Genomic DNA, 24,905 nt, shown 5'->3' with positions numbered 1-24,905 from the left:
TTGCAACCTGACAATGGCTCAAAGCATCCCAGTATATCCACCAAGGAATGGCCGGAGGAAAAAAAAATTATACACACATACACACACAGAGTACTGTGCAAAAGTTTTAGGCAGGTGTGAAAAAATGCTGTAAAGTAAGAATGCTTTCAAAAATTTATATTGTAATTCTTTATGTTTATCAATTTACAAAATGCAAAGTGAGCAAACAGAAGAAAAACCCAAATCAAATCAATATTTGGTGTGACCACCCTTTGCCTTCAAAACAGCATCAATTCTTCTAGGTACACTTGCACACAGTTTTTGAAGGAACTCGGCAGGTAGGTTGTTCCAAACATCTTGGAGAATTAACCACAGATCTCCTGTGGATGTAGGCTGCCTCAAATCCTTCTGTCTCTTCATGTAATCCCAGACAGACTCAATGATGTTGAGATCAGGGCTCTGTGGGGGCCAAACCCTCACTTCCAGGACTCCTTGTTCTTCTTTATGATGAAGGGAGTTCTTAATGACATTGGCTGTATGTTTGGGGTCGTTGTCCTGCTGCAGAATAAATTTGGGGCCAATCACACACCTCCCTGATGGTATGGCATGATGGATAAGTATCTGCCTGTATTTCTCAGCATTGAGGACACCATTGATCCTGACCAACTCCATTTGCAGAAATGCAGCCCAAACTTGCAAGCAACCTTCACCATGCTTCACTGTTGCCTGCAGACACTCATTATTGTATCGCTGTCCAGCCCTTCGGTGAACAAACTGCCTCCTGCTACAGCCAAATATTTCAAATTTTGACTCATCTGTCCAGAGCACCTGCTGCCATTCTCCTGCACCCCAGTTCCTATGTTTTCGTGCATAGTTGAGTCACTTAGCCTTGTTTCCACATCAGAGGCTTTTTGGCCGCAATTCTTCCATGAAGACCACTTCTGGCCAGGCTTCTCCAGACAGTAGATGGGTCTACCTGGGTCCCATTGGTTTCCACCAGTTCTGTGCTGATGGCACTGCTGGGCATCTTCCGATGTCAAAGGGAAATAAGCATGATGTGTCTTCCATCTGCTGCATTAAGTTTCCTTGGCCAACCACTGCATCTAGTCCTCAACATTGTCCTTTTTTTTTTTTTTTTTTGCTTCTTCAAAAAGCACATCTTGAAACCTCAGTCTGCTTTGAAATTTTTGCCTGGGAGAGACCTTGCTGATGCAGTAGAAGTACCTTGTGTCTCGTTGCTGTGCTCAGTCTTGCCATGGTGTATGACCTGTGACATAAAACTGTCTTCCACAACCTCACCATAGTAGCAGAGTTTGGTTGTTCCTCACCCAGTTTTAAGCCTCCTACACAGCTGTTTCTGTTTCAGTTAATGACTATGTTTCAACCTACATATGAAACTGATGATCATTAGCACCTGCTTGGTATAATTGGTTAATCATACACCTGACTGTAATCCTACAAGATCCCTGACTTTCTGCAAGTGTAAGGATTGGTGCTGTTTTGAAGGCAAAGGGTAGTCACACCAAATATTGACTTGATTTAGATTTCTGTTCGCTCACTTTGCATTTTGTAAATTGATAAACATAAAAAATTACAATTTATATTTTTGAAAGCATTCTTTCTTTACAGCATTTTTTCACAGCTGCCTAAAACGTTTGCACAGTACTGTATATGGAGTATTCTTTAATGGCCAAGTCAAACTTCTGATCCAAATCCCATCAAGATGTTGTGGGGTGATGTGATATAGGCTGCGCATGCAAGAAACCCCTCAAACATTGCAGAGTTGAAAAAATTCTGCATGAAGGAGTGGGAAAAAATTCTTCCCAGTCGATGTCAGAGACTGGTAGACGGTTATAAGTAATGCCTCCTTGAGGTTATTTCTGCCAAAGGGGGCAGTACCAGGTATTAGAGCCAAGGGTGAATTTACTTTTTCCACAGAAGGAAATGGCATATATGTTAATTTTTTGTTGAATAAATTATTGCAAAGTCAAATTTTCATAGTTTTCTTCGATTATATCACCTTTATCTTTATATACTGTTTGAATGAAGATAAAATGTTGATATGTCCACATAGGTTAAAAAAGAAAAAAAAATACATGGGGTATACTTACTTTTCCCATGACTGTAAATTGAATAAATTAAATTGAAAATTAAATTAAATTAAACTAAGACCACTGTGGTGTGTGTGTGTATGTATATATGTATATATGTGTGTGTGTGTATGTATGTGTATATATATATATATATGTATGTATGTATGTATGTATATATTAAAGCCCAATTGCAGACTCCAACTTTAAAAGGTTGTCCAATCCTGGGATATAGTTATTACATGATTTTGATTTTTTTTTACAGACCTTGCTCTTTTTTTGTAAGGAAAAAATGTTTATTTTATTATAGCTAATTCTTATTTCTTTCTGTGATGTTGAATGCATTCAAATTCTATATAATCCCAACTTTTTGGTGGGGATATGTTCAGAAAGGATAGAACACAATATTTGTTTAACTCCACTTATTCTATTACCTTTTGAAAGATTTAACAAATTAGAAAATAGTAAAAATTACAATCCTATCAACAGGAAATTACAGTAAATAGCCATTTATTTTTAACTGATAATATTCCATGTTATCTTTTTCTTCAGTTTTTACAATCTATTTTGCTTGCAATATTATCCGGCTAAATCTGTTTGAATTGCCTTTTCTTTACAGTAACTACTTATGCCGCTGCTGTATTCTTGCAGCCAGAAATTGGAAAGGAGGAGATGATTGTAATTCAACAGAAAATAAATGTAATTTCATTATAATATGAAGTTTCATAATTCTATTGAAATAAGATTTAATAATCTCAAATCATGGCATGTTTGTTTAAACTAAAATTTTGGAAACATTGGATTCGAATATTGCTTCTATAGAGTGGGTTTGCATATCATGCTGAGTCATGGTTTCTTCGATAAGCCATAACCCTAAATCATTCTTCCTTCATCTGACATTCTCCAGATATGTTGGCAATGAAATTTCCAGTCAACATGTTTATATGCTTTTCATTATTTTATAAATGAAATTAACACAACAATGGTAATACAAATAAAATAATAATAATTGTAATAATGAATTGAAAAGAAGAAGATCCATATAAAAAGCCCAGTAATAAAGTTGAAAATCTAGTTCACTGAATCTTTATACAGCAACTTCAGTTTAACCAAAAAGAGTTGAGGGCCTTTGTTCTTCCACAGAAACTTCCTCAATAATTTGTCTATCAGCATAAAATATCTAATGGGAAATAACACTGAAAACTCTCTTAAAACATGGCCTAGGTTTAATAACATGTTAAATAACTGAAGTTGCTGTATATTAACATTCTTCAATGGGAACTTGTATGAATCTTTCTCCTCCTTTCTCTCTTTTTCAGTTTAATTTTCCATCAGTATAATTCAAGTTCTGGAAAGAGCCAGATGGGCAATAGATTGTTTTTTTTTAATTATTTATTTATTTATTTTAAAAAATTTATATGGCTGCCCAACTCACACACACTGACTCCAGGCAGTTTACAAAGTAAAATACCCAATACAAAAAACCCCCATCAACTCCCACTCCTTGCGGCGGCCAGAAACACAATTAACACAACCACTATTTCTTTATTTAAGCTTCAGCCATGTTTTACAAACCACAACGGGTAATCTCACTAAACAAATCTGAACTAAACTGCATCATGGCTTAACACAATGTGTTGGCATTCATTTATTTTTTTACATCTACGTGCAGTTAAGAGAATGGAAAGATGAAGAATGAAGTGATGCCCTTCTTTCCAGGCAAGCTAGGTAAGTAATCTAAGTGACAGATGATGCAACTTTTAGCTCACCTGGATTTCTCTGATCAAGGAGTTGTTCTCATTACAGTAAGGTAGGTTGAACAGGGGCGCCCCTGTAAATATCTTGGAGTGCGTTTCCATGCTTCCTTATCTTGGAATGCTCATTTTCTTTACTGGGCTGGTGTGGCACAGCGTACTTCATCAGCTATTGTGAGATTCTACCATTCAAAAGGAGCCCATTGTATCTCTGCAGCTGGCAAGGTGTGTCAGGCTAAGGTAATACCTCAGCTCCTCTATGGTTCTCAAATTTGCTCCCTTGCAAAGCTTAATATAATTGAAACGATTCAGAATAAGTTTATTAGAGTCATTCTGATGGTACCAAAAAGTGTTAAAAATGTCATCCTAAGGGTAGAATTAGGTATAGTTTCATTGGATGCCAGAGCATGTTTTTTTCTTCTTACCTTCCGGCTAAAATTACTTCTGTTTCCTAAAGGTTTAGCCCCATTGGTATTCAGAGATCATTTTAAATCATCGTGGCAAAAAAAAAAAAAGCCTTAGATAGAATTCAATTGCTGGGCTTCTCTATGGAAAGTCTGTGCTTATTAGGATTTGATAATGCTAGAACCACCCTTAAACAATGTATCTGGGATATAGATCTTCAAACAAATTTAAGAAAAGTGCTACACCCCAATATTTGTCATTTTCTACCAAAAGGGTCTGCTCCAGCTTCTTATTTATCATCTTTTACAATTCTGAAATTTCGTAAAGCTTTTGCCTTAGCTAGGCTGGACGCACTGCCCTCAGCAGTCCTTTTGGGACGTTTTAAGGGGACTCCTCTGTACCTTCGATTATGTCCGGCTCGGACCCGGAGACGGCTCAAGAAAAACACTAAGCCATATGTTGTTATACTGTTCCCTATATAAGGACTCTAGACAGATACTTATATACCCGATACTGAAGAGTTTTCCTGGCAGGGTGTGTGATTTCCATTTAATGTTACTCCTTTCAGACAAGGATCTGAAAATATCCCCCCAGGTTGCCCAGTTTTGTGCTACCATCTGCACAATGTGCTCCACCATTATTTAGATTTAAGACTTTATAGCATAGTATTTTACTTTGATATATTTTAGTATTTTTCCTTTAATTTTAGATTAAATAATATTGTTTTGTTTATATACACACACACACACACACACACATATATATATACACACACACATACACACATACATATACAGACACAGACACACACACATACACATACATACACACACACATAAATGTAAGATGGTTACTATAGTATATTATGATTGTATCTGGCCTTATGGCTGTAATAAACATTTGTGTGTGTGTGTGTGTGTGTAAGGTAGGTTGAGCTCAGTTAAAGATATTTGATTGCACAGATATTTCCAACCAAGGAAATTATTCACTGTGTGGGTTCAAAAGGCATGCTAACTCCTACTCATCCAATGCATTTGTTAAATAAGCCACCATCCCAGGTTCACTTCTGACATTAAAACAACCCCCCAAAATGTATATTAAAACTAAACGGGATCTGCAGACCCATGAAGACATGTTTCTAAGTATGGATTTCAATAAAAGATGAGAGATGCTGAAATGGAAGGCAACAGCAGAAGACAGAGAAGAATGATTTAAGTAGCCTGTTCTCACTTTATGTCCTCCAGATGTAGGGACTAGTGTTAGAAAATTACTATGGGTAATTGCCAGGTTAGTTTCCATCCGGCCCACTCCCAGTCAGTTCCTATGTCCATATCAAAGCAAGCACACGCACCATTCATCCAACAAAAAATGTAGCTTGATGCTTATTTGTTAAACCTCAGCAAACAATAGAAGCAGTTACTTGGTAAAAATGAGACAAGAGAGGGAAAAGCAGGCAGAGAGAGACACGATCACCAGGCAAGAATTTACATTAATTATATATCTCTAGCAATATGTCAAAAGGCACAGAACCTTCAAAGCCACTGGAAACGATACTGTGGCTAATTAGCATGGACAGCCCCAAAGGGAGGGTCCTTTGGTCATTCCAACCTTAACCCTTTTACGTGCATAATGGCAGCAGAATAGGGAGGGTCATTCCTCCTTTATTCTGTGCCATAATGGGGACAATTTGGTTGATGAGGAGGATATATCCAACAACTACTAGACAAGAATAAGACCTGACACTATTTACATTAACCTCAACGTAATGCAACTGTTTGGAGGGTATGTAGATGGAGAAGGCTGATTTAAAATACCTTGCTCAAAGCAGGAGTAGCCATGCTGAGAACTTGAGTGGATACTTTTACTTCTCTATCCCATGAGGCCCAGTTCTGCATGGCAAATTGTTTCTGACAGTGGCTTCTGGTATATGTACACTATGCTTCTGGAGTGACATAAATGAAGTCAAACATATCCACGAGCTGGCATCACACCAGACATATGCCTAAACAGGAAGATTACAGATCTTTCTCATTAAAGTGGGAGTGGCAGGTCAGAACTGCTGAGAATACAATAAAAGAATCAGGGAGGTTTTATCTGTCTATTCTTTTAAATAGTGTGTGTGGAGGAGTCCACCTTAAATTCAGGGTGTATTTTTGGGTAAATATGGTATTTTTCATCTGACCCTGAGCTCTGAAAACCAAATCTTAAAAAGAAAAAAAAAATTCCAGTGAAAAAGAACATATGGATTCCTAGAGTTGTTACTTTTATTTTAATTTACTATTGGTAAGGTACCTAACATTTTCTAATCACTGTCTAGAGACTAAAAAGCAAGGCAGCTCCTGTCTGCAGCTCCACAATCTCTGAAAAAATGGGGCGGAAAAATTCAGGGACCAGCTCTGGCAGGAACATAATTCTAATGGTACCATCAGAACTGGAAAGATAAGCGTCTCTAACTTTAAATGCAAGTATATTCTGTCCAGCAGAAGCCCAGATGTACTTGTCTGCAGCTTTACCATCACACAGCTCTTCTCTGAAGTTCAATGTTCTTTGTAGCAGAGAACTTCCTACAGTTGCTAATTCTTTGGCCAAGGGACGAGGACAGGAGTTTCGCCTTGCAGTGATGTAGCTTTTCTTTGATCTGACAAGAGGATCCTGTATTTTGAGGATCCTGTATTTGAAGCCATGAGCACGTTCAGAGACAATTGCATTATGTTCCACTGGAATACATGATGTATTGTCCAGCTGTTTTCACCAGGACTTCACCAGTCTTTCTATAGTGGACCCACCTGTCAAAAAAGACTTTCTGCTTGATCTTGTCTCTCTGTTACTGTCCTTCTCTCACTGATGTCTAGTGTTCTCACAGCAGAATGCTGGGGTGAAGGGGAGGGAAAGTTGGGTGGGGTGGGAGGCGTGTAGATTTTGTAGAATTATTGTGAGAAAATGATTTCATGCTCTGTTTACTGTTCACAAGTGCTCAGTGGAGTGTTCCATTTGCATTCTCTGCAACAGACATCACAAATAAATTTGATTATTGTTCTGTTTGGAAGCATGAAGTCAGGTAGCATTAGCAAAATTGCTCATACTGGCTCTCATAATTGCTCTTTTTGTACAGCAATGGCAAAGTCTGCCCATGCAGACCTGATAGCATTCCTATTGTTGGCATAGCTTCTTGACTCAAAAGCCAGTCTTAGCAGATGGAAATGATTGTTTTCTCTGCCCATTCCCTGGGCCAGATTCTTTGTCTTTCCAATGAACAATGAAAGGTGCCATTTTTAAAAATATCAAACAGGGTTTTCTATGGCTGTACACATATATAAAGAAGCTTGCTTGACAAATTCTCTGTGAATTCATCTTAAAACTATCCAGAAGGATCAGCTCCCTTGATGTTCAATCCAGCCTCTAGCATGGGAAGTTTTATCTATTCACTGGCTTGGAACAGAAACATCTCTGTAAAGCAGCACCAATTTGATCAGTTACTCCTCCATCTTCCAGGATAACAATTGTTAGTTTGTTGTTAGCTGCTTTGGGAAGTCTGCTATCCAGAATCTTGGGATATGAATCAATAAATTCAAGATGCAGAATATTATTGAGAAAGGAAACAACTTCCAGCATCCTTCCCACAAAGTAATTGAGAGCTATGGGGAGGAAGACAGAGGGAGAGCCCAGCTGAACAGGCTTCTGAATATTCATTAGATTTGTATCCCGCCTTTCTGCTAAGAGGAGGAAACAGCATTCAAAATATTCCCCATAATAAGATCCCTGTGAGAGAGTTTGAGGTAGGCTGATTTGAGAAAGAATGGCTGCTCCCAGCCAACCTAATGAATCTGCTCAGGACAGACTAAAATCTTGAACCTTTCCATCCTAGTTCTACTCTTGTCACCACTATTTCGCTCTCTAATGTTTAAAGAACAATGTTCTATAGAAAGCAGACCAAACTGAATTGGTGTGCTTTTTTCTTGAACTATTGCCAATTGGTGGTGTGCATGTAGAGGGGTGCATGGCTTCCCTGGGTGACAGGTGTCGCCCTGCAATGGGCCTTTCACATCATCTCATAATATGCCCCACTTGGGTTTGATGGGGGGGGGATTCATATGCTTACCCATATGAAAGCTGCATCACCATATCCTCAATTTCCTGCCTCAGATACATAGGAACTCCTGCTACTCATATGCAACAATTGTACTCTCAGAATTTAGCAGTGCAGTTGGAGGCTTTGGAGAGCTCACAGAAAGAGAGGCTTGGAGTTTCATGTTGGCCTAGGCTTATGGTTCATGACCATAAAATGCATGCGCGAAGTAATTACCAGTATTTACATGGCCCAGTTAGCTGCACTTGGCTGATCTCATAAAACTAAGTAGATTTGGATCTGGTTGCTTCTTGGATAGGAGACCACAAGGAGAGCCTATGGCTATAGGGCAGGCTAGGAACAAACAAACAAAACAAAAAAAACCCAGAAGAGAGCAATGGCACATCCATTCTGTATTGTTGCCAAAAGAATTACATACAACTGTACATAAAGTGACCAGGAATGAAACTCAACTTGAATGAGACTTGACTTTGCCCCAAAAAAGAAACATGGGTTTGAGAGAGGTGGGACAAATAGCGCACCTGGGTGGTTTGGCTTCAAAAGCTATACCAGACAGTTGGTGAACCATCAGGAATAGGTGGATTTTTAGTGGGGAGGAAGAGATTGTAGTGGGAAAAATAGAACAGCCCCTTTACTCCAGTGCATTGTTAAATTTCACTACAAATCAATGATAACACACACATGGATACAGTTCTCTGATGTGAAGATATTTTATAGGAACCACCTCACATTCACTGGTACAAAGACACAAACTCACTTAGGTGAGTCCATTACATCAAACTATTAAATAGGCTCAATAGGTTCAATCCCAAACAAGCCTGCTTATCAAGAGAGCAGGTTTACGTGAGGGAAAAGACTGTATTTGAAAACCCTGTAGACTTACCAGTAGTGAACATTACCAGAGACGTGTTCATTTAAGCCATTTTTCCCACCAAGGAAGTTTGACTCACCCTGACAACAAATCTGCATGTTTTAGATATGCTAGAGCTTGAATATGCAAATTAAAAGAATGTATTAATTATCATTAGACATTCCTTCACAAAACACTAGAACTAATTAGAGAAATAATTTGGGAAAATTGAACTACATGACAGAAAAAAATTAAGATTCATCAAGTTTCAATTCTCTAATTTTGTCAGCTTGTCAAAAGTAGGAGTCTGTTATTAATACTAGAAAGTAGTTTCTTTCTCCCCCTTCCTCCCCCTGCAGTATAGTTTAAATCCTCTTAAGTAGTTACTTTCAAATTAGAAAAACCTGGTAGGGTATTCTTTTTGCCTCCACTAGTTAAAGAGATTATTCCAAATATCAGAAATAAAACTGTCCTAACAAGTTTCACTGGATGCCATTCCAGAATTAGTAACTTGGGGTATAGACAAAACACTTCTCTGAAACTTTGCATAGTCATATTCATGAAGCCCATAGTGACAACCATTTTCCCCAGAATGCCCTTAACATGCTTTCAAAATGCCAAAGGTCTCCACTGGGTGGATTCCTGCTTTAAAGCAAGGTTCCTACAAGCGATAAATTGCTGGAGAGTTTTTCATTAAGTACATCTTGGAAACACTGGACTTGGCCTGGGTCTTGCAGTCCACTGATGCTGAATGACTTTCTGACAGTCCTTGGTTGCTTATGATGTAAAGGGGCTATGTGCAGGTTGAGGACCGACCGGACCAGTCTGTGATCTGTCCAGCACTCAGAACCTTGCATGGCTCAGGTGATGGTGACATCTTTAAGATCACAGTGACATACTATGACATAGTCAAGTAGGTGCCAGTGTTTGGACCTGGGATGCATCTAGATAGTTTTGCACTTGTTTGCAAGTCTAAACATTGTGTTAGTAATGCACAGGTTGTGCTTGGCACATTTGCTCAGAAGCAGCAGGCCATTGCTATTTAGTTTTCCCACCTCATGTCTCCCAAGGACTATATCCTCACTGTCACTGCCTGCCCCCACCCTAGCATTGAAGTCACCCAGAATGACGAGCTTGTTGCCAGTGGGACAATCTATAGCAAATCATATTATGAATCAGTGGCTGATTAATAAGATGCTGTATCTGCTTGCTTTTAATTATCTTTATGCTGAAAACTTCAATATAGTTAAATAAAAAAGAACATGGTGACTTAAATCCCTTTGAAGGAGATTCCACTAACTGGAAGTCTAATGTGAATGGGGCAAAGGGTGAAAATCAATCAAATTATACATTGATTTCATAAACATTCCCAGTGCTTAGAAACAGAAACTAATCAGATTGATTGACTGTACCAGACATGTAAACGAGTTCGTGTTTAAATGTACCCCTTTCTCTTGCATGAAAAATAATCCAGTTGTAGAAAGTTAAGAGTTTGGGTTCAGATTCCCTTCTTTGCCATGCTGGTTTCATATACAGTTGGAACAGCAGTCTCCATTAAGGTGGCAAAAAGAAGAGAAAACACATCCCAATATTAAGTCACATTCCAATTGTTGGTAGAATAGTACATTAGAATGTCAAGATAGTTTTGACACAAGACTGGTTGGCAAAAATTATGCAAATACATTCCAATTCATGAGACATAAACTAAACTCAAGCTCTGAAAAGAAAAACAGCCTGTTGTTCAATAAGTGAAATATATCCATTCTTCTTCCAGAACAGCTTAACATCTTAAGCAGATACATATACATATTAGCACTCAATCTGAGAAACATCACCCCGATAAACATAGATGAATATATAGAACTGCAAATGCGTAGAAACAACACATGGAATTAAACAAACAACCCCATCAGCACTTCCTTCCTGTAGTTCTGTCATAGGACTGAAACTCATTCTTAGTATTTCAAGCCTTCCTTTTCCTGTTTCTTAATTTTTAATTTTCTTAATGACTTGAGACTGAGTTATTAGACGTCAAGATCACAAAATCTTCATTTGGATTCCATCAGTACCATTCAACTTGACAATCAAGATACTGCCAAGCATGAGAGTCAGGCTTTAGGTATTTAGTTTGATAAGAACTTCCAACATGTTATTGTGGGAATATTCCTGACATCAGGAAAAAAAAAATCTTCATGGCAAGAGGTGTTAAGAAATGAAAAGGATGGCTCAGGAGGTGATGGTCTCTCCTTTGCTGGAGGTGTTTAAACAAGGACTAGGGGGTGGAGAGCACCTGTCAGGGATATTGTAGTAATGGATTCCTGTATTGGGCAGGGGGATAATTTCCAAGGTTCCTTCCAACCTATGGTTCTCTGCACAATGCTTTTAATTTATTTTTCAAAGAATTTATCAAGCATCATAGATAGCTGGAACTTTCATGCTGGAACACTAGTAATATTGCACTTCTTTCTTGCACTGGATGCAAGCTTGTGCTGGCATGCGTTATCCTCTTTTCAGCATGAGAAAGGCAAGTATATTCTGTTTGAACAAAATGATTTATGAAGCATATGAGTGATTATAAGTTTGGATCTTAGTTCTTTTCCAAAACCAGAAAAGTTCCATTGAGCTTACAGGACAGAAAGGAAATGGGTGACTGCCTGCATGGGAATGTTCCAGAAGAATGGTGAAGCACAGAAAGTGAATGAAAATGGCCTCCTCTCCAAAAGAGGAATCCTCTGCTGAATCAAAAGCTTTTTACAAACGGATCATTTTTATTTGCAGAGGAGACATTTAGAATTTCAAAAGCATTTTGTTCAGAAGTGAGAGAATTTAAAATGTTTTTTTTTTAAAAAAAAAAAAAAGCAGGGCAGAATCTTCATTTTAGTTAAACTATACCTTTTTTTGGTTGTATTTTTATACTAGTTTAAGCTTCCAAGTTGTCTTCAGGTAATGACCTGCAGAGCACATGAAAGACATCTATTTGCAGAATCACCAAGGCATGAATGACAAGCCTAGTGAAGTCCCTATTCATTACCAGGCTGGCTGCAAATGTCGATTTCTCCTAGCTGACTCCCCCCCCAGCCAGGAAGAGCAGAGGGCAGGGCAACAAGTTGTGGCTCAGACTTTTCCAAGAATCTTGTCTCTATCTCAGGAGAAATCCCTTTAAGTTCACTCAAGTGACAAGTGGTTTGGATTATTTTCCTGTTCAATTCATTGCTTTTTAAAGCATTTTCTTGCAATTTATTACAACGAAATTAGTGCCCCCACGTTTATATGCAACTATCATTAACAAGCTGTTTTCTTTTTGTTCCTGAAATAAATTAAAAACAGTGCACAAATGGGAAAGTAAAATATTATTGCGTGTCCTGAAAAGGTTTAATCTAAGTGGGAGTAACATGGTGATTACAACCACCATAAGGCTCTGCCCATGTTACCTCTCTTAGGGGAGGATGAACTACAGCAAAGACAATATTCCAGAGACTTCAATGTGCACATGTTTCTTTATAAGTAACAACTTTATTGTAACTTGATGTCCTGAAATGCAAAAATATTTTCAGCAACAAGGTACAAAAAGTATTTCACTGAAGTATTTCACTGTTAACATCAGGCAGATATAAAAGGCTGGATGGTTTGATGAAAGTGTTTTAACATGATATGTAACGTAGATAGTTTTCAATTAAGCGCAGGCTTCAATTCTTCCAATCTTCAGATTCTAAAACAGGACTCAAAAATATACCTTCATTGGGACATATCAAAATCCAGGATTAACTAGACTACAGAGTAGGATAAACGCAAACCACAGCAGACACTGATAAAAGTAATGTGCATCCATTTCAGAGAAAGTCCATTTGCTGCAAGCAAAAAAGCAAGAAAATCAATGCAACTCCACCGTGCACTGAAACTAATGAGAGTCCATAAGGAGGATTCCAATCAATCCAGTCAATAAAAATTAAATTTGGGCTAAACATCAATTGTTTTAAGAAATCGTTTATGCCCTTAAAACAAAGCATCCCCAAATGGTTATCCTAATATTTTCTGTAGAATTGGACAAGCAAAAGTATCTAGCTTTCAGCTTGAAGGAACCCCTTCATAACGAAGCCATCATGCCATCAATGCCTTGTTTATTACTTTTGGATGACCATTACTTATCACATTGCCATATTTAAATCAAGGAATTACAAAACAAAAACAGAAAAGCATACCTTAAATATGTCTCATCTTAATAATTCTCTTTCTAGGATATCCAGGGCTGTTTTCAACCTGCAATTGGTTGTGAGAGACAAATGTGCCTTTGAAAAATATTTGGCATCTTCAGTTTTTGATGAACAAATTTGATGAGCTGACCAGATTCGATGTTCATGACTTCTTTACCAGTCTTTCTGTCTAGATTCTCCCACAACTTTCCAAATGTTTTCATTTCATCATCTTGCATTTCTAAAGGCACCAGGCATTACATGTCAGCATGCAGTAAATGGACTGCCAAAATCTGGATGTGTTACTGAGGCTTCCTTCGTTGAAAAACATCACCAACATAAGTGATTCAAATGGTAACTCTATCACTTTTAGCAGAAAACTGAATCCCGTTTTTCGGAAAACAACTCTTACAAAAAAAAAAAAACATACATCATTACACAGCACATGCAGGGTGCTCTCTTTGGGGTCAGGGAAAGAGGTCTGATGCTGAGGGCAGATGGAGAGGAGCAGATCTGGCAAGCCAAATGTAGCATTTTGACATTTGTAGTGAAAATCTGGGGAAGTGGGCTTCCCTACCCTCACATACTTTCCAGATTTCAGCCAGTAGGTACAGAAACATCGAAAATACATACAGGTTGTTCTTGCCAGCTCTTTTGGAAGAATAAGAACATTGAATGTGGTTCCTTAAGAAAAGAAGGATGGATTAGTGTATCCATAGAAAACAACATTAATTTTACTCTTTACGGTGTATTTTGCTATAGCCAACAAATAATATATTAGATCAATTCTCATGATTCATTATTAAGGTCATCTATGGCAACATCTTGTAAATTTTGATAAGATCCCTTAGACAAATAGTTTATTCTTACCACACAGTGCTTGATATTTTTGGTACAAAGTGTGCTATTAAGATTTTTAAAATCTTTAAATAAAATGCTTAAGATGTTCTACTTGACTACTGTACGCGTACTATCAGAAGAAGCTGAAATGGACAATCACTCTATTAAATATTCAAGTCACTTTTATACTATAGCTGCAACATTCGAAATGCAAAGTTGCTTATATGAATATGTTGTTATCGTGCAGCAAAATTTTCTTTTATCACTGCGGGACATTACATTCTTTTACTTTCACTGGTAAGAACACCTACGTGATAATAATTTAGATAAACAGAAACTTCTAGAAATGTTAAAACTATAATGCATCTCTGGATAGAACACTGCTGTACCACTTTGGTTCACTGAATAATGTTTAGGCCCACTGAAACCACCAGAAGTGCATCTAAAATGGTCCTTTTAACTGTGCCTCAAGGATGCATGTTCAAATTCTGCACTGCACAAATTCTTTCCTCTTAAAGAAAGACTTGAGCCAGAATGTGGATTTGTTTCAAGTTTTTGCACTGGCTTGGAAGCACTCTTTTTGCTTCCAACTCCTCTTTACGTATATTCAAAATAATCATCTTTCAGAACAAATGTGCCTTAGATCTTTGAATTAATGCTTCCCTGTTGAAAACAGAGAGAATATATCTTTTGAAAAGCTAAAGAAACCTTCATGAACTGAGCATGTGAGTCCAATGGGCTACCTAAAACCTTTTATGTAAAAGTACAAGAAATTCCCTTTACTTATGGTTCAATGCAACTTTTCCCACACAACAGATATATCACATCAACATTATTAAGGTAAATTCAACATAATAAAACATTTCTAATGTGCATTGTTGCAGATAAATCCCTCCAATTGTAAACAATGCTAACACACACACTGAAAGTGTTGGCATTAAAGCTAAAGTTTGAATGATAATAGTAACAATAATTATAGTAGTAATAGCAAAAAAAACAAAAACAAAACAAAACCCTTCTCCATTACAAGCAGTTTACAAGGTTGTTTATAAGATCCTTTTCACATTATGCAGAATTTCAATACCATCCGCAACGCTAATACAATAATGAAGGCTAAAAATAGCAGGTCAGTGCTTATAAATACTGACATTTCAGACTTCTATTCTTCCTGCCAAGTGTGTGTCTGTGCAACTTTCACTAGTGAGAATAGGCTTGTGCGTACACACACTAAGGGAACAAAGTTAAGCCTACCCAAGTGTGAAAACAGAAGGGGTTCTAACATGAACACTTGAGATATTAACTTAAAATCAACATCTCTAAGTCATGCGCTCCTTGTTTGCAGTAACAAAACTAAATCCCATGTGGCTGTGGGCATCTTAATGTATTTCAAAAATTAGGCCACAAGTACTGTACCATATTTATCAAAACCAAAATATATATGTACTACACAACATACAAAAGTTACACATTAAAAGTGCATACTGAGATTCCATTTTGGCCCATTTCTGAAATTTACATTTGGTCACTCTTAAGCATCCTTGACCTTCCATGTAGAAATAACCATTTCTTCCTCAGCACATACCCCTTATTTCCTCTCCGTACCAACTCTCACTCTGGTTCAGTACAAGATAAAAGAACAATGATAAAGCAACATGGACCAAAAAAATTACTGTATTTTTTTCCACTGATGGGCACACTCACATAGTAAGCATTTATAAATACTAGTAAAATACATTTCTGGGCCAAGACATTGCATATTTCCCTCAGTCACCTGAACCAATGAAAAATAAATTATATTCAGAGTAGTATATTGCCACCGCATGCCTGACAGCACTCTCTCAAGATAGGCAGATGCATCCTAAATACAATATTTGGACTGGAGTGCTTGTTTGCCCCCAGTTCAAGTGCTTTTAACAGGAGGCTAGTTGAAATCCAGTTACCATAAGACCAACCGATAATCTTCATTTGGGGATTTTACAAAAAAAAGGAAAGGAGGAGAGGAAGATCCTTTTGAAAACGGTCTTCATTTATCAGCATTACTGCCTTATGGAGCTAGTGCAATCCTACAAAGCTGAGTCAAAAATGATGAGGCACCATTTAAAAAAGAAAAACAAGGAAAATCACAAATGAACTAGAATAGTTGACGTTAAGGCCTTTCAGTGAACTGGAGAGTTATCAGTCTGATTTAAAGCTGATTACTAAAACATATATTATCCATTCTTAAACGCTTTCTGGTTCTGTTCTGCAGAGAAGGGTAGCATATTCTGGCAGAGGGTTTGCAAAACCCCGTTTGGATATGGACTAGGAGATGTTAGTTCCCTCAAGTTCATGGAAGATTTCATGACTGTTTTAGTCGTTTGCGTGGAATGCCGAACTGCGGACACTGTGCAGAGGCAAGGGCCCGAAAGGCCTCAGCGACTAAGTGGGGGTGAGAGTGGATCATCGATTTCCACCCTGCTGTTTCCGTTATGTCTGTTGCTTGGCTGTAAAGAAAAGAGATGTACAAAAATTGGGTTGAGAAGATTTGCAAGGTACTATAAGTATGTCTACTCAAAAATCAAGCTGCATTAAGCTGAATAGGACATACTTCCACATGGAGATTCAAGTACTTGATGAGGAAGATAAGGGACCAAAACTAACTGATAGCATATCTTTTTAGTTTTAATTTTAGTCAGTGATTATCAAAGTCAACCCGTGTAATCAAAGTTTGTAAAAAGCTACCTTTCAGTACCTGGAGAGCTGGGAAACTTGCTTGACATTTCAACAAATCCCTCTCTTGTTCTGAGTGGGTATTACAATGCTATTGCATTTCATTCAATATTGCATTTTATATGTGAGCTATGGTGGATATCCCATTAATTTCAAGGCCATATTCCCAGTTTACCTTTAGTTGGTTTCCTGATCAAGTTTACAAAATAAATACACAAATATTAAATAGACATGAAATCCACCTGGCAAAAGATTCAAATACAATGAACATAAAATAGGGAGAAATTTGTAATGGAAAAATGAAGGACATCCTTCAATAGTTGCATGCCTGGCTTTAACATTAATTGAGTTTCACTCCTTATTCCACTTTTTTATTTCTCAAGATCAAGACAAGAAACAGCTAGATTACAGACAATGTTTAAGTGACAATCAATGTACATACCTGTTGTTCCAGTTTTTTCCATCTTTACAACCAAGTTGCCTAAGAACACTGCACCTGTGGCATGAGAAAATACTCAAATATTATCTCTTTGAAGGGTTCACTTTAAAGAAGAAAGACTTTTCAAGGAAACAAATTACATACCTGTTAATGAAATCTATTGCTTGTGCTTTCAACTGTTCTGCACTGTGCAAATCTGCGAGAATCAGAATGTCTGCAACATTTTCTACTGAGAGGTTACTACACAGAGCTTCTTCACACATGATCTTCAGCCGTTCAAGTGCATACTGATCGGAGGGAAAAACTGTATATATTCTATACTGTTTCAGTCAAAAAAGTAGACATTTCTAATATACATATGCCTGGTAGGAACTGTGAAATTCTTGATCCCTCACAAAGAATTATCAGTTACTTTGAATAATAGAGCATGTACTGCTCTACCTTCAATGAATTTGTATGAGGGACAACATCTCCCAGTGGCTACATATCTGGCAAGGAAACCCTTATAGGCTTAAGTACACTGACCCATCCTTATTTATTAAAATAAGTCCATTCACCAGGTTTAAAACACCAATAAAAATATTAATCCAAACCTATAAATTTCATTTCTCTAGTCTGCTACCGTGATAGCCTGGAAAAAGGGATTTATGGCAATAAGCAGTCTGAAAAGGTCTTTCTTCTTCCTAAATAGACAACTGCATGTCTGGGTGATTAGTCACCCAATTCTCTGTCCAAAATAATACATAACAGCTGTTTCACTAATAGTATAAAACATGTTTATATAATTTTGGTATCTTACTTTACTCAAGTAACTAAAGTAACTTTGCTGTATTGGTAGTATTCATAATTATAGGAAAATGTCAAAATAAGCACTTTCTACATTTTGTTCAAACAAATGGTAAATATATAGCTTATATAGCTTTTCTTTACTTACTTTATCTGCTGCTGCCAACAAGCTGTCAGCCATTTTCTCAAGATTTGGAGCCTTCCCTGTATAAATGAATCTCATCATCTCTTTAAAAACGTCAGGATCTACATCATTTATTTCTACACAATTCTGTTACACAGATCAGAAAAATCTTGTTATGATTTTGAATTAAAGCATTATAAACCACCTAACCTAAAACAATGCAGCTAACAAAACACATTAGGGTTCCATTGCACCTGCTGCTGAAACTTTAATTAAACTTATTTTCTGTCCTTTCAAGCTCAGATAATGACATTTTTTTCCCATGGTATTGCCATAGTGCTCCATTTGGATTTAAATAAATGAGTCAAATGAGTCAAAAATATATGGGTCAAAAGAAGAACTAGAGCTCTTTTGCAGCTAAATCCTCATACAGCTCTTCCTATGTTAGATGTAGCTCCAATACTGCATTTTCTATATTTACAAATTTGTTTCAGGCTCAGAGCAAAATGCTGGCTTTAACTTTTAAAGAAGGTTATAAGGCAATTGCCACTGAAGGCTCTACAATGCCTGGCCAAAGAAATGGGTCACTCCCCCCCTCAAAAAAAAATCCCTCGATTGTACCAGCTGGGAAACAGTTCAGAAGAGGCAACAATACAGCAGACTATGAAACCAGTTTTATTCTGATGGATCATTTCTTCATAACTAAGTATAGGAGTAAGGACAGTTTTGACAGACAACCCATATTTTCCATATTCTTATGTCAGCATATTCAGTCCAGAAAGGCCAATCTTATAAAAGATGTTCCAAAGCTCTAGTATGCCATCTACTAGTCTTACTGCAATTGCACATCTTCCTGTGAGAGGGCAAAAGCAAAGCACTTTATTTTATTTTACGGGTCACATATTTGCAACACTTCCTGTAGTATTACATTTTTTAAATGTATTGTTCGACTAAACTCTAAAGTATTCTTTGGTCAATGACATTTTTTACCTAACCGACTGACTGGTTCCTGTAACCCTAATCTAATTAAAAGGTAAGGTCCTTTGGGACATCACTGCACGGCAAATGAAAGCAACACTTCGCTCACCTTTTTGCTTTCCTCCATTTCATGTTCAAACATGGCATTAAAAACAGGTGAACGAGCTGTAGGAAGAGACTTGAGTGTTAATAGCACATCAAGGCTGTAACAAAAACTACGAAACAATTAATACCCAAGTAAAAGATACCTGCAAGGATAGATTTATGAGCTTTGAATTCCTGTCCTCCTATATAAAAGCTGCAATCTGTGAATCTTGTGGTTTCCCAGAGATTCCCCAAATCTTCAGCTAGTCGGCATTCAGGTACCTTTAAAGTATTTGTACTGGACAGTCCTGATATATTCACTGAGTCTTGGACCACGCTTACCTAATCAAAACAGTAAGGTAATGCACTGATAATTATAATGTTAAGGCTCTATAGGGCAATAATAAATAAATTAGGCAACTGGTATTCTTCATTTCATTCCAAACCACTGACAACTCAAGTATTTCTGATATCCCCACATCATGATATTTAGCTAGAAAAATAAAACAGACCAACAAACCTATTTGACTCATTCAAATCAGCAGTTCAGCATATTAAGTGAAAGCAAGAGATGAGCATTCCTAATAGATTGTTCTTTGAACTCTGCTCCTAATGAAACCTAACAGCAATATGTAGTACTGTACAACTGTTGTATCTTGTACCAGATTCGAAGCCAGAGTGGAATTGGAAGTATTTAGGCTTAAGTTAGAAATAAAGTGTCTAGAATAGATATTTTTATAAGATACAGCAGAAAGAATTCTGTAATTAAAGAGTAGGAAATCTATAGTTGCTGAATTACATAATCCAGCAGCTCCAATCAACCCAGAAGGATGCTGGGCTAGCTTTCCTGTCCCAGCTAATGTCTTGTTATACTGTATGCAGATGAAGCAAGATTTTTTTAAATTAATGCAAGACAAAATAGAATACAGCTGATTCAACTAAGTCAAAAGGAAACGGCTTTGATAAAAACAGGGCATGAGAAGAGAGGGAATTTAAAAGCTACTTCACAGGGGCAATACCCAACAGTAGACTGCATTTTATGTAGAAAACTTCTGGTGATTGTACCTAAAATCTTTAAAATTTAGAGAATGTTACCAGCAACATGGACAAACAGTCTAACCTAAGATGGGTGGCTACCAAATGATAGCCAGCATTACTGTTTCAGGAATAGTTTATAGATTGAAAAAAATGGATTGAATTTCTGTTCCTATGGTGACCTTGACATTTTTTCCAAATTCAGTGTTGAAAACAAGATAAAAAGCTACCATTTTATATCTGTTATGTTTTAAAGCATCGATGGGCAACATTCTTTGCTCCCAAATGTCATGGTGGGTTAGGAGTCACAAATATGCATGTGCATTCAGATTTCCATCAAATGCACACATATATAGACTCTGTACATACACAAAGCCTCTCTGCCTTCAGCAATCTCTTTAAGGGTTAATGCTCTTCTTCCATGATGCCTGCCATTCCCCTCCCCACAATTTGCCAAAGTTGCAACAGAGACCAGATTTTCAAGAAGACCCAGCAGCATAAGATCATCTCAATACAGAAGATGAAGAGCTATAGCCCATCCCTGCAGGTAGTCCTCACTTAATGATGATAGTTGGGACTGGCAACTCCGTTGCTAAGCGACATGGTCATAAAGTGTGAATCATGCAACTGCCCGACTTACAACAGCAGTTGTGGCAGTTCCGGTTGCCATTGTTAAGTGAATCCCACGTGGTCATTAAGCACAATGTCAAATGATCACCATTTGCGACCTCCTGCTGGCTTCCCCATTGACTTTTGCTTTGTCAGAAACTGACAGCGAAGGCTGCAAATGGCAATCACATGACTGCAGGATGCTGCAACCATTGTAATTGCGAGCTAGTTCCCAAGTGCCCAAATTGAGATCACGTGACCGTGGGGATGCTGCAACGGCCGCAACTATGAGGACCAGTTGTAAGTCACTTTGTCAGCACCGCAGTAACTTCAAACAGTCACTGAACAAGTGGTCATTAAGCAAGGACTGCCTCTATTTTAAAGCTAAGTATGTTCAGGTTGTAAACAATAACTGAAGCTCCACAGGGAGTTAAGAAAACGAAGAGCAAGACTGGATTTTCCTGAATCAATGCATCAAAAGCACTGCAATGCAACAGACTACATCTGTTGCACACACTCCTTGCCTTCATCCATATTAAAGATTCGCTTCTAACGAGCTTGGTTTGGAGCACAAACTGTTTGATTCAGGAATATTTTATAATATGAAAATCCTTTCAGACTCAGACTTCTTACATCCACTTATCAATGCAATAATTGTATTCATAACAAATTAATCACATAGCTAATTTAGCCTGTCTATCTAACTAAAATAAGATGCAGTACATTTGCACCATTTAGTCTCAAGGGCCACATTTCAATTATTCTTCATGCACAATATAATGGCACATAATTAAGTTGTAAGCTTGCCAAGAAATTTTTGCACATATTTCTTGTAAATACAAAGATCAAAGCAAACTTATTAGCAGTTACAGCATCTATCATCCTCCTAAGCCACTAATCAGTCCACGGCAGCAGTGATAACCAGCCAAAGTATATTTAACACTCACTGTACTGGGATCATAACCTTCTTCACTAGTTCCCATCATAACCAGTCTTTCTGGGTTTTACTAAGACAGTTTTGGTTATTGACATAATTAACAATGATTTACTTATTTAAGCTAAGGATCTATTTTAGCAGAGAATCTATATTTATTGGATTTTTAAATTAATCTAAATAACTTGCATTCTTCCAAGCATTCATGAACAGTTGGGACAGTTGAGAAAAGTTGCCCTAATTTTGTAATATTGTTGAAAGATTTAAATCTGAAGAATATCATAAGAATTTACTTCTAAACATCTAACATTATGAAGGGCATCATCAATATATAGAACATTACAATTGTTTTGAGAAAAACAATTTTGTCCATTTCACTGCATGATTACTAATTCTAGTATGTCAAACTCGTGATTTAGAAACCTCCTTCTTCTTAAAACATATCGTATAACTATTCCTATCTCTTTTCTTGGTAGGTAAGCTGATTAGGAAAAGTCCAGGATCACAATGATCATCACACAGTATTCACTATGGAAATCAACCATTAATTCTGTCTTTCAAGACTTTGCATCCAAAGTTCTGGTCAATTTAAGCTATGTCTGCTCTCTCCAAGGAGCTGAACCACTAAAAGATGTTCCAAAATGAAGGAAGAAAAGCTTACAGCATAAGCTTACAGTCATGCTTCTACAGACCAGAAACATTTCTGTTTAGGCGAATTCCAATTTAAAAGTTAGGCTTATCTTAAACTAATCAGTAAATGAGGTTCAAGCAAAATACACAAATAACAGATCATATGCTTTGTAGCTTTAAGACACACAAATCCTTGAATAGCTACTGTCAGCCAATGTAAAGAGTACTGGCCTGATTCAAGAAAATGTTAGAGTCATTTGACTGGACTTTATTTAAAAACATATTTTTGTTGAACCAATTGGATCCTGTGGTACATCCCAATGCAATGTAGAATAAAGTGAAGCATTAGAACCATGCAAACACTCTTTAGCTATCTGTAACCAATAAACACACTCCAGTAAGTTCCAAGGCAATGGCATTTTTCACAATCTTACATAACTTTGAAGAGAAGGATATTTCTTCCAATTCCTACTCCATCCTCATGCAATTGTGTGTGTGTGGGTGTGTGCACGTGTATGTGTGTGTTCCATGTATGGTTTGTTCTAGTAACCTACTTATCATCATCAGATTGTCCTGGTTCCCCAACATCTGGTGCAGACCTTGTTAATCCAGGCAACGTCCAAGCCAACATGACTTTCTTAGTCTGTGTCACTCTCATATTTGAGGTAGGCAGGTGAAGCATTAGGGAGTCTGCCCAAGGACCCCTACTGGCATGGTAGGTACCAGCTGGGATTTGAATCCTGGTCTCCCATGTCAAAGGGTGATGCTCTAACCGCTATGCTATCCAGCCGCTCAAGGACTAGATACAGATACAAGTTCAAGAGTGGAACTACTATCAGTCACCTCCTCTACATGGATGACATCAAGCTGTATGCTAAGAGTGAACAAGACATCAACTCGTTGATCCACCTGACAAACATCTACAATGAGGACATTGGGATGTCATTTGGACTGGAGAAATATGGCCAGATGATAGTAAAGAGAGGGAGGGTAGTTAAGACTGATGGGATGGAATTACCAGCAGGCGACATAGCAGACATACAGACCAGCTACTAGTATCTTGGTATCCCACAGTCACATGGAAACCACGATGAGGAGGCAAGGAAGACAGCAACATCCAAGTACCACCAAAGGATAAGACAGGTCCTGAAGAGCCAGCTCAATGGGAAGAACAAGATGCATGCATCAACACTTATGACCTGCCAGTCATCAGATACCCTGCCGGTATAGTGAGCTGGCCAAAGTAGGACATGGAGGCTGCTAATGTGAAGACTCGGAAGCTCCTCACAATGTACAGAGGTTTCCACCCCAAGTCCAACACCCAGAGACAGTACATCAGATGGAAAGAGGACGGGCACGGTCTGGTGAGTGTCAAAGCCACTGTCCTGGATGAAACACAGGATTTCTGTCATTCTGTTTCTTTGTTTAGGTAAGGAAATGTCTCTGAAATGATCACCCAATGGGTCACAGGTTGTCTAGTCATTCCTAAAACTGAACTCAGATTATTAGTATTGATAGGATTATAGCCAAAAGAACACTTCTGAATAGCAACAGAAAAGTATTGGCATGCCTGCAGGATCCCTGAGGATACAAAAAAAAAATTAATTCATTTTTAAGGGGTTTAAGGGAACAGGGCAAGAGAAACTAGTTGGAGTATATAATGAAGTATGGAGGAGGAGGAGGGGTAGGAGGAGGGGGGAAAGAGGACATGGCTACTAGATCAAGACTGAAGAAATCTGAATGATAAAAGAGAAGTATTTTCTACAATTCTTTGTGGCCATGTAGTAGATGTTTACATTAATCCTCCAGGATGGCACCCAAAGATGAGCTGCTGAGAGAATGCCTGAGGCAGCAGCAGACATCAGAGGAAGTTCAAGCAGAGGAAGTGTCATGGCAAGACAAGACCCTGCATGGGATGTACCATTGACAGATAGCTGAGGTGGCTGACATTAGGAAATCCTACCAGTGTCTGGAAAGGGCTGGACTAAAAGACAGCACTCAGGCACTGATCATAGCAGCACAAGAACAGGCACTAAGCACCAGATCCACAGAAGCAGGGGTCTACCACACTAGACAGGACCCAAGGTGCAGATTGTGCAGAGAGGCCTCAGAGACAGTCCAACACATAGTGACAGGGTGTAAGATGCAGGCAGGAACAGCATACACTGAATGGCACAGACAAGTAGCTGGCATTGTGTACAGGAACATCTGCACAGTGTATGGCTAGACCCTCCCAAGTCCAGATGGGAGATTCGACAGAAGGTCATAGAGAATAACAGGGCTAAGATCCTGTGGGACTTCTAGACCCAGTGGTCCCAGTGGTGGTAGGAACATTCGGGGTTGTGACTCCTAAGCTGGGAGAGTGGCTCCAACAGATCCCAG

At 38.0% G+C, this 24,905-nt stretch overlaps 1 protein-coding gene across 1 annotated transcript in view; it reads right to left on the bottom strand.

Annotated features, from left to right (window-relative positions):
* Nucleotides 1-2,678: 2,678 nt before the first annotated feature.
* Nucleotides 2,679-24,905, bottom strand: part of SPOPL (speckle type BTB/POZ protein like) — a 60,738-nt gene continuing 38,511 nt past the window's right edge. Inside the window, exons 6-11 of the mRNA XM_007439355.4 lie at nt 19,480-19,657; nt 19,341-19,396; nt 18,278-18,400; nt 17,488-17,630; nt 17,347-17,400; nt 2,679-16,678 (exon numbers count right to left, since the gene is read on the bottom strand). Of these exons, the coding sequence (XP_007439417.1) occupies nt 16,534-16,678; nt 17,347-17,400; nt 17,488-17,630; nt 18,278-18,400; nt 19,341-19,396; nt 19,480-19,657 (699 nt within the window). The 3' untranslated portion in view covers nt 2,679-16,533. The remainder of the gene's footprint in view (nt 16,679-17,346; nt 17,401-17,487; nt 17,631-18,277; nt 18,401-19,340; nt 19,397-19,479; nt 19,658-24,905) is intronic.

Source organism: Python bivittatus, unplaced genomic scaffold (genome assembly GCF_059951505.1).
Source record: "Python bivittatus isolate LINGU-HERP-01145 unplaced genomic scaffold, Pbiv_v1 ctg000480_np1212, whole genome shotgun sequence".
Lineage (NCBI taxonomy): Eukaryota > Metazoa > Chordata > Lepidosauria > Squamata > Pythonidae > Python > Python bivittatus.
This window is presented reverse-complemented; position numbering and strand designations above follow the sequence as displayed.